General features: G+C 49.6%; 1 protein-coding gene across 2 annotated transcripts; it reads left to right on the plus strand.

The window, feature by feature from the left end:
- The first annotated feature begins 1,509 nt into the window (after positions 1-1,509).
- On the plus strand, positions 1,510-5,872 carry SLC27A3 (solute carrier family 27 member 3). 2 transcript variants are annotated; one of them, XM_036272916.1, is made up of 10 exons: positions 1,510-2,191; positions 2,555-2,764; positions 3,076-3,234; positions 3,739-3,863; positions 4,128-4,322; positions 4,426-4,516; positions 4,625-4,823; positions 5,012-5,109; positions 5,213-5,343; positions 5,640-5,872. In XM_036272916.1, exons 1-10 carry the CDS (start codon positions 1,582-1,584, stop codon positions 5,814-5,816), a joined length of 1,995 nt encoding a protein of 664 aa, XP_036128809.1. In that variant the 5' UTR covers positions 1,510-1,581; the 3' UTR covers positions 5,817-5,872. The 2 variants fall into 2 exon arrangements, with proteins under 2 accessions (XP_036128809.1, XP_036128810.1); XM_036272917.1 differs by having other exon boundaries at positions 5,012-5,081; positions 5,640-5,737.
- Positions 5,873-18,435: the final 12,563 nt, after the last annotated feature.

An 18,435-nucleotide genomic window follows, 5' to 3' on the forward strand; every position in this document is an offset into this window, starting at 1 on the left:
AGAGGGAGACCACAGCCCATCTGGTGTGCCCTGGAGGCTTATGTTGGCCTGAGGTTGGCACCTCAAGCTGGGCCAGAGCCCTAGGAAGTCTGAGACATGTTCCACAGAACTTTCAAGTGGTTCCATTTCCTTGGTTGTCTTCTTTGGGTTTTTGTTTGTTTGTTTTTTGTTTTTTGGCAGAGATAATCGTGTTTTAAAAGTTGTTTTTAAATGACAATAAAACAAGCCAAAACCTCTTTTGTGATAGAGTTGCTGCCCCGTTAGCTCTGTGCTAGTACAGGTAGTCTCATTCAATTGGCACCCCTTGTGGCTTCACAATTTCCCCCTTTTCCCTTCCTGTCGTCCCCTTTTCTTGTCTGAAACAGAGGGGCTTCACTCTGGCTGCCACTGGCAGCGAAAGCCAGGCACTGACCTGTCCAGGCAGAAATGATGCACCAACTCCCCGTAGGCCCAGGGTCTGTCCTTAACCATCCCTCAAGTAATTAGAGACTTCCAAAAGTTAGTATTTGTCATATTACTTTTAGTGAGGCCGAATGCCAACTATAAGGAATGCTCCCAACTCAAATCCTGAAGGACACATGAAGAGAGTTCAGTTACCAAGAAGGCCCTCTCTTCCCCGTCTATACCAGGAGAAAGCTCCTTGGCTATGCTTTGTTCCCCTGCTGTCTAGGGAGGTTGGGTGGCCAGGTAAAGAGAGGGGGGTGAAGTTCAGATTGACTGCAGACAGCTCCTATTCAGCCTGAAAACTTGTCTCAGAATCTAGTTCTCCCCTCCCTCAAAGCTGCTACTCCTGCCTTTGAAAGTCTAAACCACCAGAGGCCTCTTTTCCTCTCTCTCTCCTTCCCCAGTTTTCTCTGCCCCAATTAAAACCAGGATGGAAAGCATTCGTCGACTGGCCCCAATTATTGTATCCGTGCCCAAAGGGAGGGGCCTCCGCCATGGCCCCTCCGGAAATCTGGCTGGATGGGCCTCCACCTTTCCCCTACTTAACTCTCAGCCCCCACCCATCCCCTGGGGTTGCTGCTGCTGGCTGCGGGAGGGAGGGCATGGGTCTGGCTACCATGCCGCGACTTGCAGCACCAAACAGGCAAGGTGCCGAGTTCTTCAGTCTTCTAGAAGGGAGCAGTGCCACCCTCCCGTCACGGGTGCTAATGAGATAGAAGAGGGAAACGAACGTTTATCCAAACGTCCTGGTTCTCAGATCTGGACGCCAAAGTCCAGGCAGATGCCTAAACCGCCCTTGAGGAAAAGGGACCTAAAATGAGATGACCCTGAGATTGAGGGAAGGCGTGAGCACCGCCCAGGACCTGATGAGGTGCGGGCGAGTAGCCGGGAGGGAGCGAGGGAGCGCGCCCAGGGCGGAGCATAGGGTGGGGAGGCCCGGAGTGCGCGGGCCGCCCCCCTCGCTGTCTGCCCCCACTCTTCTCCTGGGGGGGAAGGGGCGTGTGCCAGCGCACGCGCGCTCTAGGGAAGGAGCGGTCTCAGAGCCAGAACGAGAGGCCCCAGTTTTTCGGAAGCAAGTATCGGGGCTGGCTGCGAGTGGCTGGGGCCAGAGGGCGCCGAGCCGAGAAAGAGGGCACCATGGCTACCCTCCTGCTGCTGCCCCTGCTGCTGCTGCTGCCACTGCTTCTGCGCCTCTGGCCGCAGTGGCGCTGGTTGGCGGCAGACTTGGCCTTCACGGTGCGCGCCCTGCGATGCAAACGCGCGCTTCGAGCACGCGCCCTGGCTGCGGCCGCAAACGACCCGCAATCTCCCGAAGCGGGCTGCAGCCTGGCCTGGCGCCTCGCGCAACTGGCTTACCAGCGGCCAGCGCACACCTTCCTCATCCACGGCGCGCGGCGCTTCAGTTACGCCGAGGCGGAGCGCCAGAGCAACCGGGCAGCGCGCGCCTTCTTGCGCGCGCGAGGCTGGGAAGGGGACAGCGGCGACGATTCGAGGGGCGCCCGGGAGGGCGAGGGGACAGCCGGAAGCGGTGAGGCACGGGCCACGAGGGAAGGGGATGGCGCAGCCCCTCTGGCACCTGGGGCCACCGTGGCGCTGCTCCTCCCTGCCTGCCCGGAGTTCTTGTGGCTCTGGTTCGGGCTGGCCAAGGCTGGCCTGCGCACGGCCTTTGTGCCCACCGCCCTGCGCCGGGGACCCCTACTGCATTGCCTCCGCAGCTGCGGTGCGAGCGCGCTGGTACTGGCGCCAGGTAAGGCTAGAGCACCCCGCGGGGCGGGGCCGCAGGAAAGGGGGCGTGTCGGAGTCCAGAAGGGGTGGGCTCGGATGGGACCAAAGAAGTTTTCCTGGGATTTGCAAAGGGTGGGGACCAAAGAAGTTTTCCTGGGATTTGCGAAGGAATGGAGCTGGGTCTTTGACTCCTCAAGGATTCCCGAAGAGTTGGACACCATGTCCCAGGCCCGTGATGAGACATCCATACTTTTTACACTCACCCAAGAGCAGTGCAAGGTGGGGGAAGGGGAGAGAGTGGCCTGGCAAATAAGCTAACAGGTGGGGAAGACTTCAGGGTGTCGGTAGGTAGAGCCGCGGAGCTGTGCTTTCCTACCGCATCCAGAGTTCCTGGAGTCCCTGGAGCCTGACCTGCCGGCCCTGAGAGCCATGGGGCTCCACCTGTGGGCTGCAGGCCCTGAAACCCATTCTGCTGGAATCAACGATTTGCTGGCTGAGGTCTCGGCCGAAGTGGATGGGCCTGTTCCCGGGTACTTATCTGCCCCCCAGAGCGTAACGGACACGTGCCTGTACATCTTCACCTCTGGTACTACCGGTGAGCGCTGGTCACCATGCTTACCTCCCAGAAACTAAGGCACAGGGAGGCAAGGGTCTGGGAACAGGAACTGGGACCTCCTCAGCTCCAGGCCACTCTTCCATACCCCTCAGAGGGGATGCTGATGTCCTCTCTTACTCCTGCTCATTTTTTTACCTCCTCGGACTTTCCACATTTCCAAGACAGCCTGGCCTCCCTCCTCAGCTTCAGTCTTGCCTCTCTGCCTCTTTCTGTGGGAAACCCAGCAGGGGCAAAGAAGGAGGCAGCTCTTGGAGCTGAGCCCCTTCCCCTGGTCTCTCCCCATCCTCCAGGCCTCCCCAAGGCTGCCCGGATCAGTCACCTGAAGGTCCTGCAGTGCCAGGGGTTCTACCAGCTGTGTGGTGCCCACCAGGAGGATGTGATCTACCTGGCTCTCCCACTCTACCACATGTCCGGCTCCCTGTTGGGCATTGTGGGTTGCTTGGGCATCGGTCAGTCTCCCCCACCCAACCCCCATTCAGCCCTCTGGCACACATTTAGCAAGCACCTTCTGTGGTGTTTACCTAGGGTGCCCCCGAGTCCTTCAGGTAGGGAATCCAGAGCACAGAGGAGGCAGGGCTGGCACAATGGGGAAATAACCTGCACAGACCTGCAGACTGAGCAGTTTGGGAGGCCATGCAGTTCACAGAACTCCAGATTCCAGGGGCAAGGGGGTGGAAGGCCTGAGAGTGCCAGCCCAGGAGGAGGCAAATGGAGAAGAGGGTTGAGGCTTGGGGCAGGGTATGGAGATGGACTGTTTGGGGAGGGGGAGAGGAAAACAGCATTAACCTCTCTGGGGCAGAGATGGAAAGGAAGAGGCCCACCTTGGCCAGCCCACAGTGGGAATGCCACAGGGGAGCTGCACTACAGTGGAGACTAGTGTCTGGGAAGAAGGGAGGCGGGGCTCGCCCTACAGCCCTTAACCTCACCTCTTTCCTCCCTCCACACTCTGGCAGGGGCCACAGTGGTTCTGAAGTCCAAGTTCTCAGCTGGTCAGTTCTGGGAGGACTGCCAGAAGCACAGGGTGACAGTGTTCCAGTACATCGGGGAATTATGCCGATATCTTGTCAACCAGCCCCCGGTGCGTGGGCACAGATGCTGGGCAGAGCCGCCAAGGCAGGGAGATGGGCAGTTGACAGGAGACACGGAGACCTGTGTGGGAGTTGGAGGGAGAGGTGGCAGGAGGAAAATGGCAGGGTGGAGTAGGAAGCCTGGAACGGTGGGACATCTGATGCTTAGGGAACCAGCATCGCAGTGGAAAAGGTTTCTGGGGAATGGTGAACAGGACTTTGGGGAGCGGGCATCTTGGTGTTGAAGCTCCTGCCCCTCTTTGCACTCCTCTCAGAACCAGGCAGAACGTGGACATAAGGTCCGGTTGGCAGTGGGCAGTGGGCTGCGCCCAGACACCTGGGAGCGTTTTGTACGTCGCTTCGGACCCCTGCAGGTGCTGGAGACATATGGACTGACAGAGGGCAACGTGGCCACTTTCAACTACACAGGACGGCGGGGTGCTGTGGGCCGAGCTTCCTGGCTTTACAAGGTGAGGGGTAGGAAGGAAACCAGACCCCATGGGACAGCGGAGGTTGGCTGGAAGGGGCTTATGCAATGGAAATGACCCAGTGCCTGGGTCTCCCTTCCCCCAGCATGTCTTCCCCTTCTCTTTGATTCGATATGATGTCACCACAGGGGAGCCATTTCGGGACACCCGAGGGCACTGTGTGGCCACATCTCCAGGTTTGTGCTCAGCTTGGGTGGGTGGGGTGATGAAGCTGGCAAAGGAGGATTGGCATGGGAGAGGGTCGGGAGGCGGGCAGCTACCCCTGACCCCAGTTACTCTGCCAGGTGAGCCAGGGCTGCTGGTGGCCCCAGTGAGCCAGCAGTCCCCGTTCCTGGGCTACGCTGGGGAGCCAGAGCTAGCGCAGGGAAAGCTGCTCAAGAATGTCTTCCGGCCCGGGGATGTTTTCTTCAACACTGGGGACCTGTTGGTCTGCGATGACCAAGGCTTTCTTTACTTCCACGATCGTACTGGAGACACTTTCAGGTATCTGTCCATAACTTTCCGATTCCTTCCTGGGCATCTGATCGCTGGGACCCAGGCCCCCTAAACCTCAGCTTCCTAATGCCGCGTCACCCAGCTCCTCTAACCTGTCATCTCTGACATTCTCTGCTCACCCAGCTCTTCAGGCCCTGACTCCTGACTTCTAGTTTTGAATCTCTGCTCTCTGGCAGGTGGAAGGGGGAGAACGTGGCCACAACGGAGGTGGCAGAGGCCTTGGAGGCCCTGGATTTCCTCCAGGAGGTGAACGTCTATGGCGTCACCGTGCCAGGTGCCCAAGCATGGGAGGTGGGGAGGCACCCGGCCCACCTCCCTGAATTGCTGTGACTTGGGCCCAGGGAACATGAGGCTGAGCCTTCCCCCCACACTCTCAGGGCACGAAGGAAGGGCTGGAATGGCAGCCTTGGTTCTGCGTCCCCCCCACTCGTTGGACCTTGTGCAGCTCTACGCCTGTGTTTCTGAGAACTTGCCGCCGTACGCCTGGCCCCGGTTTCTGAGGCTCCAGGTAACCATCCACCCCTGCTGTGACCTCTCACCCCATATATGTGCAACAGTCGGTGGCTCCCAAACCCCACAAATGGACTCCCACATAATATACTCTGAAAAGAAAGAAAAGCTCCTTCCCTGACCTGCTGCTCACCCCTTCATTATCTAGACTTGGCTCCTCTTCCCTGTCACCGCTAAACTCTGACCTCGTTACCCCTTTCCCCAAACCTGCCCCTTAATAAAACTCAGGCAACTCACCTAAGCTACCCAGGCAGAGCACTCCTCCCTTCAGCTCCCTTTGACGCCCCTCCCCAGGAGTCTCTGGCCACCACAGAGACCTTCAAGCAGCAGAAGGTTCGGATGGCAAAGGAGGGCTTTGACCCGAGTGCACTGTCTGACCCACTCTACATCCTGGACCAGGCCGGGGGCACCTACCTGCCCCTCACGCCCGCCCGGTACACAGCCCTGCTGGCTGGGGACCTTCGAATCTGAGACCCTCCAGGCCCAGCTGAGGTGGGGTGGGGGCATTACAGGTGCACCAGTGGCTGTCAGGGATCTTTTCTATATCAGATTTGTAATCATTATTTTATAATAAATGTGGCCAGAACCAGTGTGGCTTTCTTTCTCGTCTCTGGTACGTCTTCCCTGTGTGCTATGGAACTGCTTTCCCTCTGATGTTGGCTCCTGGCACAGGGCCCGGGCCTCCTGCCCCGACTTCACGTGGGCCTCAGTGTTTTTCCTCTCAGGTGACCCCAGATGATCCTTGTCCTCAGAGAACCCTGGTGACTAATGTCTGTCTGTTCTCATCTGTTCTGGTCCCAGTTTCACTCCCGAGTTCCAGGCCCTCCCTGCTTTCTCCCATGAACTGCGGGCCCCCAGGGTTGACTCAAAGGCAGAGGTGGTCGGAAGCACTGCTCCGAGCTGTCTCCACAGACTCGCAGGTGGCGGCGCCTGGGGAATCGTCTCCACCAGGCGAAACAAAGGTTTGATTTTGGGGGAAAGGATACTCTAGGCGCCCCTCTCCCCTCACAGCTGTCTCAGTGAGGAGGAAGGGTAGGGTCACGCAGCCTCCCCAACTCGGATGTTACCAATTTTGCCCAATCTTAGTCAGATGTCCCCTAAAGTAGCAGGCTAGGTTGGGGCCCTGCAGGTTCTAGGGAGAGTTTGACTGAAGACCTTCCTTGGAGCAGGGCTCAGTGCGTGTATGCCTGTGGTAGTAGGAGGGATGGAGGGATCAAAAGGAAAAAGGGCCCGACCAGTGTGGCTCAATAGTTGAGCATCGACCCATGCACCAAAAGGTCACTGGTTTGATTCCCAGTCAGGGCACATGCCAAATTCCTAGTGGGGGGCATGCAGGAGGCAGCCAATCAATGTTCTCTCTCATCGATGTTTTTCTCCCTTCCTCTCTAAAATCAATAAAGAAAAAATAAAATAAAATAAATATATATATATATATTTCTTTTAAAAGGAAAAAGGCCTCTCTTTGGCCCAGAAATGAGGTGTCAAAAAGTTAATCGTTTGGCTCAGCAGTTAGAGCGTCGGCCTGTGGTCTGGACAGACCTGGGTTTGGTTCCGGCTTAGGACATGTATCTTGGTTGCAGTTTGTCCCCGGCCCCAGTTGGGTTGTGCGATGTGTCCCTTTCACATCGATGTTTCTGTCTCTCTCTCTCTTCCTCTCCCACCCACTCTATCTGAACAAAAAATGGAAAAAATGTCCTTGAGTGAGGATAAAAACAAACAAACAAAAAGTTAATCATTTAAAATCTTGAAATGAAAAAACTCCTGCTTCTAGAACTAAAGTCTCCTCTGTTTCAAGTTGTAGGTCCTCGGCATTGCTAGTTTCCCTTGGGTTATCTTTCCTCTTCCAGCCCCTCTCCTCAACATGAGAGGTCAGAGGAAGCACCCTACCACCAGCTTGGGGTGGCTTCTGTTCCAAAATGCACACCTTGCCCCACCCTCCACCAACAAGCCCAATTCAGTGTCACCAACCGATTAGTTGAGGCACACACTGGGGTATAGGTTACACCTCACACTGACCAATAAACGAGGAATTTAGCTTATTCTTTTCACCTCTCTAATCTGCCTAGGGTCTACCTGGGGGGAGGGGGGAGGTGGCATGAGATGGGCTTGGTAGCTGCTTCACTTGGCTGGCAGGGGGCACATCCTGCAGCTGCCCCCTTACAACCTTACTCAGCTCAGGTTTTCCAGGACTCTGAGCTGAGCAGCCTTCTCCCTTGTGGAATCACACACCAAGTTCTCCCCACAATTCCTATTTCAGTCGGTCTAAGCCTGCACTGTTGCCCGGCTGGTGTGGCTCACTGGTTGAGCATCGACCCCTGCACCAAGAGGTAGCCAGTTCGATTCCTGGTCAGGACACATGCCCAGGTTGTGGGCCAGTCCCCAGTGGGGGCAAGCAGGAGGTGGCCAATTGATGTTCTCTCTCATCGACATTTCTCTCTCTCTCCCTCTCCTTTCCTCTCTCTAAAAAAAATAAAATAATCAAGCCCTGGCCAGTTTGGCTCAGCAGTTAGAGCGTTGGCCCACGGACCAGAGAGTCCCAGGTTCAGTTCCCGCTAAGGGCACACACCTCAGTTGTGGTTCATCCCCAGCCCTGATTGGGGTCGTGTGGGTAGCAACCAGTCCAGGTGTCTCTCTCACATTGATGTTTCTCTCCCTCTTCCTCCCTCTCTCCCTCCTGCCCTATCTGGAGATAAATGTAAAAATGTCCTCAGGTGAAGATAAAAAAAAATCAATAAACCTGTACTGTCCAATATGGTAGCTGCTAGCCACACACTCCTATTAAGTACTTTAAATGTTGCTAGTCTGAGTGCGATGTGCTTCAGACTTAGTACCAACAGGAGAATTAAAAGAGTTTAATAATTCTTTAATATTATTTACATGTTGAAAATCTATTTTGGATTATTGAATTTCACTTTTTTTCTTGTCATTTTAAATTTTCTTTATTGATAATTTTGAAGTCTCATTATACTATTAAATTTACATTTCTGTGTTTACCAGTGAATTTGTTTTTGTTTTTATTGATTTTTTTTAGAGAGAGGGGAAGGGAGAGGGAGATAGAAACATTAATGTGAGAGAGACACATGGATCGGCTGCCTCTTGCATGCCCCCTATTGGGGAATCAAGCCTGCAACCTGGGCATGTGCCCTGACCTGGAATCCAACCAGGACCTCTCAGTCCATGGGATGTCGCTCAATCCACTGAGCCACACCTGCCGAGCATAAAATAAATTTCACTGAAACATTGGTTTTACTTTATAAGCATGATTACTAGAAAATTTAGAATAACATATGAACCACATTGTATTTCTGCTGAACAGTGCTGGCCTAAATCTCCTTGCACTTCACTCTCAAAACCCGAAAATACCAGATGTAACATGTCAGTTGTACCTATATAATGCCTGCTCTTGAGCATCTGCACTTGAGCAAGGACAGCTGGGAGGAGGGCTGTCTGTTCCAGTGGGTGGAGCCAGGTGGTTGGAGCTGGCATTCTGTCCTCCAGACAGAGCTTCAGCTCTGCACCAGCGTTGTCACAGAGGCTATAATTAGTGGTAGAAATTGAGAACTGCAAGAAGGCACACTTTTTTTATTCTTATTTTAATTTTTTTTCCCTTTATTGATTTTAGAGAGAGAGGAAGTGAGAGGGGGAGAGAGATAGAAACATCAATGAGAGAGAACATCGACTGGCTGCTTCCTGCATGCCCCCCACTGGGGATCGGGCCCACAACCTGGGCATGTGCCCTGATTGGGAATCTAACTGGCGACCTCTTGGTGCATGGGTTGAAGCTCAACCAGTGAGCCACACCAGCTGGACAGGCACACTTCTTAAAAAATATATTAATTTTTTACTGATTTTTTTTTTAGAGAGAGGGAGGGAGAGAGGTTAAACATCTATGTGAGAGAGAAACATCAACTGGTTGCCTCCTGTATGCACTCCAACCTGGGATCTAACCTGAAACCTGGGTGTATGCCCTGATCAGGAATCCTACCAATGACCTTTTGGTGCACAAGACGATGCTTAACCAACTGAGCCACACCAGCCAGGACAAGAAGGCACACTTTTTTTGTTATTGTTAATCCTCACTGGAGGATATTTTTTCCATTGATTATTTTATTTATTATTTTTTAAATCCTCACCCAAGGATATTTTTCCATTTATCTTCAGATAGAGTGGAAGGGAGGAGGGAGGGAGATAGGGAGAGAGAGAAACATCCATGTGAGAAAGACACATCTATTAGTTGCCTCCCACACTACCCAACCAGGGCTGGGGACAAACTGCAACCAAGATACATGCCCTTGGCCAGAATCGAACCCACAACTCTTTGGTCTGCAGATCGAAGCTCTAACTGCTGAGCCAAACTGGCCAGGGCTTTCTTCTTCTTTTTTTTTAGAGAGAATGGAAGTGGAAGGGAGGAGAGAGGAGAGGGAGAAAGAAACATCATGTGAGAAAGACACAAGAATTGGTTGCCTCCAGCATACACCCCAACCAGGGCTAGGGGGTCAAACCTGCAACACAGGTATGTGCCCTTGACTGGAGTCAAACCTGTGACCTTTTGGTGCATGGGCCGACACTCTAACCACTGAGCCACGCTGGCCAGGGCAAGAAGGCACACTTTTGATCTGAAATAATTAGGTTTTCCATTTATCACAATTAAAAATAAAATAAAAAATTTAAAAGAGGTTTTCCTGCTTAAAAACAAACCAACATTTAAGTAGAATAAACTGGAATTATTAGAGAGTTTGGGAAGATTAAATAGGTTGGTCCTTGGTGGTTAGTTCCCTTTCTCCGGAGGCTGGTCAACCACTTTGGGATGCTGGTGGAGCCAGAGAACTTGTCCCCAGTCCTCAGATCATGGCACGGTTCCCAGCTTTGTGTCTGTAGATCCCAGGGTCCTTACCTTGACAAACAGAGGAGCCAGAAAAGGGGCATTGGGGTCAGAAAAACACTGCCTGTTTGTTTTGTTTCAACCAGCGGGCTAAGAATGGTTTTATATTTTCATATGGTTAAAGAAATCAAAAGAAGAATATCTCATGACATGTAAAAATTATATGGAATTCAGATTTGTGTTCATAAGTAGGTTATTGGGACAGGCCACGCTCATTCCTTCATATGCTGTCTGTGGCTGCTTCTGTGCTACAAAAGCAGAAATGAGTGGTGACAAAGACTGCACGGCCTGCAAAGCATGAACTATTTACTAAGAGAAACACTGCGCTCCAGGGCGTCGGCCCTCCGCGCCGCCGCAGCAGCTTCCCGCGCAGGGGTCAGCCTGCGTCGCCGGCTGGGTGGCTGCTCCCCGAGGGCGTGGCCAAAAGTTCCCGGCCTCCGGCGCTACTTGAGACCACGGGGTGGAAGAGGCATTAACCTGCCCGCAGCCATACTCGTCTCCGCGTTACCACCCGCCTGCAGGAGCCCAAGGCGGCCACGTCCCGCCGAGAGGAAGGCGGGGGAGGCCCGGGGGACTGGGAGGAGCCACCTAACGCGTTGCAGGAGCCCTGGAGGCCTTTCCACCCAGACAGGCGCCTGCGCACTTGGACACCTGGGCTCCAAGCTGTCGCCAAAAGTAAAAGAAAAATTGAGGGGCGGGGCCAAAGTACCTGGAGTTTTCTTTGGACCTCTAGGGGGCACCTGCGGAGGACAATTATTTTTTTTATTTTAGGTATAATTTACATACTATAAAATTCTCTCTTGGCAACCACTAATCTACATTGTGTCTCCATGGATTTATCTATTCTGGATATTTCACAGGAATGGAATCATACAATATGTGAACTTTTGTGTATGGTGACTTCCACTTATCATAATGTTTTCGAGGTTCATCCCACTTGTAGCATGTATTGGTACTTCATTCCTTTTTATGGCCGAATAATATTCTATTAGATGTACATACCACAATATTTCGGTTGATGGAATTTGGGCTATTTCTAATTTTGGGCTATTTGAATAATGCTGCTGTAAATGTTTGTGTACAAATTGTTGTGTGGACATATATTTTCAGTTCTCTTGGGTGTATGGCTAGGAGTAGAATTGCTGGGTCTTATAGAAACTCGTTTAGTTGTGTGAGGAATTGCCGAACTATTTTCCACAGTGGCTGCATCATTTTACATTCCCACCAGCAATGTATGAGAGTTCCAATTTTTCTTCCTCCTCACTAACACTTATTATTTGTCTTTTGATTATAACAATTCTAGTAGGTGTGATGTGGTTTCTAACTGTGGTGGGTTTTTTGGTTTTTTTTTAAATCCTCACTCGAGGACATTTTTTCGTTTTTTGTACAGATAGAGTGGGAGGGAGAGAGAGAGACAGAAACATGGACGTGAAAGGGGCACATCGAGTGGCTGCCACCCGCATGACCCAACCCAACCAGGGCCAGGGACAAACTGCAACCGAGGTACATGCCCTTAGCGGGAACTGAACCCAGGTCTCTCTGGACCTCAGGCCAACAATCTAACTGCTGAGCCAAACCAGCCAGGGCCTAATTGTGGTTTTGATTTGCATTTCCCTGATGGTTAGTGATGTTATATTTTCTTTGGAGAAGGGTCTATTCAAATTATTTCCTTGTTTTTCATTTTTGTTTTCTAATTGGGTTATTTGCTTTTTTTTTTTTTTTTTTTTTGTGGTACGTGCCCCTAGTGGGAACCGAATCAGGACTCTCTGGTATGCAGGCCAATGCTCAAGCACTGAGCCAAACCAGCCAGGGCGGGTTATTTGCTTTTTTACTGTTTAGTTGTGAGAGGGGTGTTTTTGTTTGTTTGTTTGAATGTATTCTGGACTCAAGTTCCCTATCAGATATATAGTTTGCAAATATTTTCTCTCATTCTGTGGGTTGTTTTTTCACTTACTTGATAGTGTTCTTTGAAAAACAACAGTTTTAAATTACAGTTTATCTATTCTTTGTACAGGGAGAATATTGCAAGAGTTATTATTTTTTAATCCTCACCCAAGGATATTCTTCCTTTTTTTTTTTTAATCTTCAGATAGAGCAGAAGGGAGGAAGAGAAAGAGAAATTGATGTGAGAGAGACATGGATGGGCTGCCTCCCACCGGATCCCAACAGGGGCGGGGCAAACCCAGGTAAGTGCCCTAGGCCGAAATCAACCTGGACTCTTTGTGGCGCTGGCTGACCGCTCTAATGGCTGAGCCAAACCAGCCAGGGCGCAAGAGTTAGTTTTTCCCTAAGGACAAATAAAAATATGTTACATTTTATTGGGGAGTGTACCTGTTAGTAGAATTGGTGTTATTGTTTGAAACTATTTCATGACATATTGTATATTAACACACACATGAGAAGTTACTGTTTCCAGAGCAAGAGAACAAAAGATTTAAGTATAAAATAAAATTAGTAAAGTAAAACTTTTGTATTTCACTGAAAAAGCCTAGAAGCAGTGAACAATCCGACAGCAATGAGAGCTCCTGGTGCCCAGCTCCCTGGAGAAAGGGTAGATTCCAGATCTGCGGCAGGAAACCTTGAGGCATATTGTACCAGAAAGCAGAAATATCAAAGAATTGGGTAACAGCAAAAGGATACAGCTCCCACTGCCTAAAATAGGGCAATCTAGCCCTGGCCAGTGTGGCTCAATTGGTTGGACCGTGGTCCTGTACAACAAAAGGTGATGGGTTTGATTTCTGGTCAGGGCACACACCGAGGTTTCAGGTTCAATCCCCAGTCCGGCATGTGTGGGAAGCACTCTCTGTCTCTTTAAAAAAAAAATCTCTGGCTCAGTGGTTACTGTTGGTCCATGCATGGAAGAGTCTCAGGTTCTAGTCCTGGTTAAGGACATGTACCTAGCTGGCAGGTTCAGGTCCCGTGTGGGAGGCATCCAATCGATGTGTCTCTCTCACATTGATGTTTCTCTTTCTTTCTCTCCCTCCCTCCCTCCCTCCATTTCTTCCACTCTCTCTAAAAATCAACAGAAAAAAAATCCTTGGGTGAGGATTAACAAAATAAAGTTACACTTAAAATTTTAAAAATAAATGAAATAGGGCAATCTGAATGTCAAAAAAATTAATGAATGCACTTGAAACATTGAATATTCAATATTTAGCAGTTCAGAATCATACTGAGAGCGGAACCCCTGTCATTTCACTTAAGCTGAACCAAGCGTTTCTTTGTATGACATGAGAAGCATTTGCTGCCTCTCCTCTGGGTGTGCAGGGCATGGAAAGCATGTACCGCCTGTGGTTTGGTTGAACCTGATCAGCACCGGGTGGCAAAAGATCTCTCATGCGAAGGAGCCTCGGCCTGCAGCAGGAGACTCAGCACCTGGTCCTGGCTCCTTCAGGGATTCCCTGGGTGACTCAGATGAAGACATCATTTTTCAGTGTTTCCCTTTCCACGTTTGTTAATTGAGAGTGCTGATCACTACGGGCATGTTCTGGACTAAGTTTTCATCATTTAATAAATTATAGCTATCATATCGAAAAAAAAAAAATCTCTCATGCTAGGTCCTTGCTTTGTCTCTAAACACTTAGGCTGGTTCACCCTGGGATGAGACATTGCTCTGCTTCAGTGTTTTATTTTTTTACAAGCAGGACATTCTGAGGTTTCTGTGGCTGGACAGATAAGGAGCACAGTGTAAAGGGCTGTGTGCACCTGTAAATATTGTACATAAGAGTGTCTCTGATGGTTGTTGTTTTGTGTCTCTTTGTTGCTTGGTTTAATTTGTTTAAAGATGGGGGCATATCCCACTTAGCTGGGGGCCCCAGATGCTTGCGGCACGTTGACCGCATGGCAGGGATTGCAGGAACTTCCCATCCGCTGCTGAGGGTTCTTCATCTTCGGGACCCTCCCCGCTCCCCCTCAAGGCAGCAGCCACCCAAAATGCTTAGCTAGTGAGAGAAAACAGGTATGAGAGCTCTCATTTGTTTGTGTGTTCTGTTCTGTTAGAGGGCTCTCTGAAGCTTCTGTCTGTCTGTCTGTAACTTTGGCTAAAGATGTCCTTGCTTGCTTTCTTATCTTTTGGGAACTTGGTTTGCTCTTCTCTGTTTTATGAACACAGGGAACTCTCTGTCTCTACTGTTTGGGCTTTGTGCCACTCAGCCCTCGTGAAGGGCATTTGCTGTGCTGGTTGGTGTGAGATAAGATTCTAAGGTTAGTATCCTATCCCTCCTTTTGAGAGCACTCATGCATTTATTTTAGATGTTGTTTTTTTTGTTTTCCTCACTCGAGGACATTTTTCCATTTTTTGTTCAGATAGAGGGGGAGGGAGAGAGAGAGAGAGACATCGATGTGAAAGGGACACATTGAGTGGCCACAACCTGCACGACCAACCAGGGCCGGGGGGACAAACTGCAACCGAGGTACGTGCCCTTAGTGGGAACCAAACCCTGGTCTCTCTGGACCGCAGGCCGACGCTCTAACTGCTGAGCCAAACCAGCCAGGGCTAGATGTTGTTTTTGTTTCTGTTTTAAAATGGGATAAGATCTCTTTCTATATGCAAGATTTCTTGTCGATACATCATAAGGATTCTACTCAGAAAAATATGGGAAAGAAACCTTTCATTTTTTTCTTTTATTTATTTTTTATTTTTTGTGGTACGTGCCCTGGAAATAAACCTTCCAAACACTCCAAGTCCTTCTGCTAGAAGCTGGAGCTGTACAAGTGCCCTCGGGCAGGCTGCAGAAGCGGCGCAGGGGCCACACTCCCCCTTGTAAAGGGAAACATGGTGCTTTTACACCAAAGCCTCTGGAGGCCTGGAGCTGCTGCAGTCCTGGGACAGCTGCGGGGCCTGACAGCTCCTTCTCCCCCTGCCTTTTCTCCAGCCTTCTAAAGTTGTCAAGGTCCTTGTTATCCCTGTTACAAAAACTTGCCAAGAAAATGCCTTGGGTAACAATTGACTTTAAAATCTCATAGAGTTGTTAAAGCTTTGATAAAGCTTTTTTTTTTTTTTTTTTGTACATGCCCCTAACGGGAACCGAATGGTCCGCAGGCCGATGCTCCAACCGCTGAGCCAAACCGGTCAGGGCTGATAAAGCTTTTCTGTAATAATTATATATACCTAAATTTGGTTTTCCAAAATTTATCTCATAAAAATGTGAATGTATTTGTTCATGAAAAAATAGTACGGCCAATGTGGCTCAGTGGACTGAGCGTTATTCCATGAACTGAGTGGTCTGCATTCAGTTCCTGCTCAGGGCACGTGCCTGGGTTGCAGGCTCCCCAGTAGGAGGTGGGAGGTGGGAGGTGGCCAACTGAGTTTCTCTCTCACATCCATGTTTCTATCTCTCTGTACCCTTCTCTAGAAAAGCAATAAAAACACATTTAAAAAAAATAAGGGGGGACCTGGAAAGTATCATCCTAAGTGAAACAAGCCAAACAGAGAAAGAAAAGTATCATATGATCTCACTTATTTGTGGAATATAATGAACATAACAGTCTGAGGAATGGGGTAGTCCCAGAGACGTGGAAGTGGGGTACAGACTGACAATCCCCAGAAGAGGGGGTGGTGGGAGAGAGATAAACCACAGAACTTATATGCATGTATGCATGAACAGTGGACATGGACACCAAAGCTGGGGACAGGGCGGGGAGGGAGGAGGAGGGGGGAATCAGTGGGGTAAAAAGGAGAAACATCTGTAACAAAAATTAATTAATAAAATAAATAAATAAAAACAGTACATGGACAAAGAGGATAGAACACGGTGGACTGAGTGAAGTAGTCATCATTCTAACAACGCAACTGATAAATAAAGTAGTGGTATCATTTAAAAAATATAAAAATAAATTAATAAAAAAATGAATAGCCAAAAAAAATAATAATAATAAAAATAAATAAGGGGGTTTACGGTGTGGCTTAGTGGTTGAGCGTCGACTCATGCACCAAGAGGTCACGGGTTCAATTCCCAGTCAGGGCACATGCCCAGGTTGTGGGCCCAATCCCCGTGGGGAACATGCAGGAGGCGGCCAATCAATGTTCTCTCTCAATGTTTCTATCTCTCTCTCAGCAGTTAGAGTGTCAGCCCATTCTGGTCAAGGGCACGTACCTTGGTTTCAGGTTCCATCTCTGCCCTATTTGATGTTTCTCTCTCTCCCTCCCTCCCACTCTATCTAAAAAAATTCAGTGGAGCCTAGCTGGTGTGGTTCACTGGTTGAGCATAGACCCATGCACCAAGAGGTCACCCATTTGATTCCTGGTCAGGGCACATGCCCAGGTTGTGGGCCCCGTCCCCAGTGGGGGGCACGCAGGAGGTGACCAATCGATGTTCTCTTTCTCCCTCTCCCTTCCTCCCTCTCTAAAATCAATAAAGAGCCCTGGCCAGTTTAGCTCAGTGGTAGAGCGTTGGCCCGCGAACCAATGAGTTGCAGGTTCAATTCCGGCTAAGGGCATGTACCTCAGTTGCGGTTCATCCCCTGCCTTGGTCAGGGTCGTGTGGAAGGCAACCAGTCAATGTGTCCCTCTCATGTCAATGTTTCACTCTCTCTCTCCCTTTCTCTTCCTCTCTCTCCTCCCACTTTATCTGAAGATAAATAGAAAAATATCCTCGGGTGAGGATTAAAAATATATAAAATCAATAAAGAAAAAATTTAAAAATCAATGGAACCCTGGCCAGTTTGGCTCAGCGGTTAGAGCGTCGGCCTGTGGACCAAAGAGTCAAGGGTTCAATTCCGGTCAAGGGCACATACCTCGGTTGCGGTTCAGTCCCCGGCCCTGGTTGGGGTCATGCAGGAGGCAACCAGTTGATGTGTCTCTCTCACATCGATGTTTCTCTCTCTTTCCTCTCTCCCTCCTCCCCACTCTATCTGAAGATAATGGAAAAAAATATCCTCAGGTGAGGATTTTTAAAAAAACAGGTGATTCTAAACTTGGTTCCTTTTTTGTTTGTTTGTTTTTAATCCTCACTGGAGGATATTTTTCCATTGATTTTTAGAGAGAGTAGAAGGGAGGGAGAGAGAGAAACATTGATGTGAGAGAGACACATCTATTGGTTGCCTCCTATACAACCCTGACCAAGGTTGGGATGAAATCCTCAACCCAGGTACATGCCCCTGACCAGAGTAAAATCACAGTTGTTTAATGCTACTCACTATAAAGAAGAGATTTCCTTACGGGCCCCGGGAAACTGAAGGACATTTACAAGAAGAGAACAGGCCCTGAAGACAGGGCAGCCTGGAGCCAGGTCAAGGACAGAGCCTATCCGAGGGGAGGCAGCCATCCGGGGCTAATCTTTGCAAGGACAACGAAAGAGGGCAGACCCTGGGAACTCAGGAACTTTAGATTTTTTTCCCATCCACTAACCCTATATAAGAGTTTGTTTGAAATTAAATGGCAGAGAGCTGAATTTGGGGATGACCCACTGCTCTCCCCATACTGCCGGCATTACTGGAATAAATGCTCATATATGATCCAACCCTGTCTCTGTTTAATTTGGCTCAAGTAGTAACAGGCGGCCTCAAACCCGTTGTGTCTGGTTGAAAACCTCTGTTCTCGAATGTCTCCTATCTCGAACAATTCAGTTCTCAACCAAGTTGTTCAAGGTTTCAACCTGACAACCCTTTTATGCTGATACCTCAGCATGACAAAAAGCGTCTCTCAGGCAACAAAGGAGGGGTTGCTTTTGTTGCAGGTCGCATTGACTGATTAGCACAATTTTAAAACAGAAAGAGGCCACCAAGAATGCTGATGCTGCTAAGGGTGCAAAGTGCTTATGGAACAACAATCACAGAGGTAAAAAAAAAATTGGTGTTGATTTGAATAAATGAAAAGCAGTGAGCCGGAGGCAGAGTTATATGAAAAAGCAAAGATGCTGCACGCCGACCTCTGAAAGACTCCCCGGACGGGCGCTGACAGGGATTCAGTTACGGCCAGTAGGGGGTGGTTCGATCATTTCAGAAGTGTTTGTTAATAGATTAAACAGTGCATTAGACATGTACTGTAGACAAGACAGATTAAAATAGAGAATCATTTGTGGGTCTGGAATGGATTAATTCAATTTACATCATTTCTACTTAGAAAAACGTATTTAGTTTTCAGAAAAAGTAGCTTCTTGAACGGCTTTCCGGAACGAATTAAGTTCAAAAACCAAGGTTCCACTGTGTATATACCTAAGAGAACTGAAAACATATCTCCACACAACAACCTGTACACAAATGTTCATA

The sequence above is a fragment of the Molossus molossus genome, unplaced genomic scaffold (genome assembly GCF_014108415.1).
Source record: "Molossus molossus isolate mMolMol1 unplaced genomic scaffold, mMolMol1.p scaffold_m16_p_20, whole genome shotgun sequence".
NCBI classification, from domain to species: Eukaryota; Metazoa; Chordata; class Mammalia; order Chiroptera; family Molossidae; genus Molossus; species Molossus molossus.

Excerpts from the sequence above, each read along its gene's own strand:
- SLC27A3 (XM_036272916.1), top strand. The coding sequence starts at position 1,582 with ATGGCTACCCTCCTGCTGCTGCCCCTGCTGCTGCTGCTGCCACTGCTT. Across the intron at positions 3,864-4,127 it reads ATCTTGTCAACCAGCCCCCG|AACCAGGCAGAACGTGGACA; the intron begins GTGCGTGGGCAC and ends CACTCCTCTCAG. Across the intron at positions 5,110-5,212 it reads CTATGGCGTCACCGTGCCAG|GGCACGAAGGAAGGGCTGGA; the intron begins GTGCCCAAGCAT and ends CCACACTCTCAG.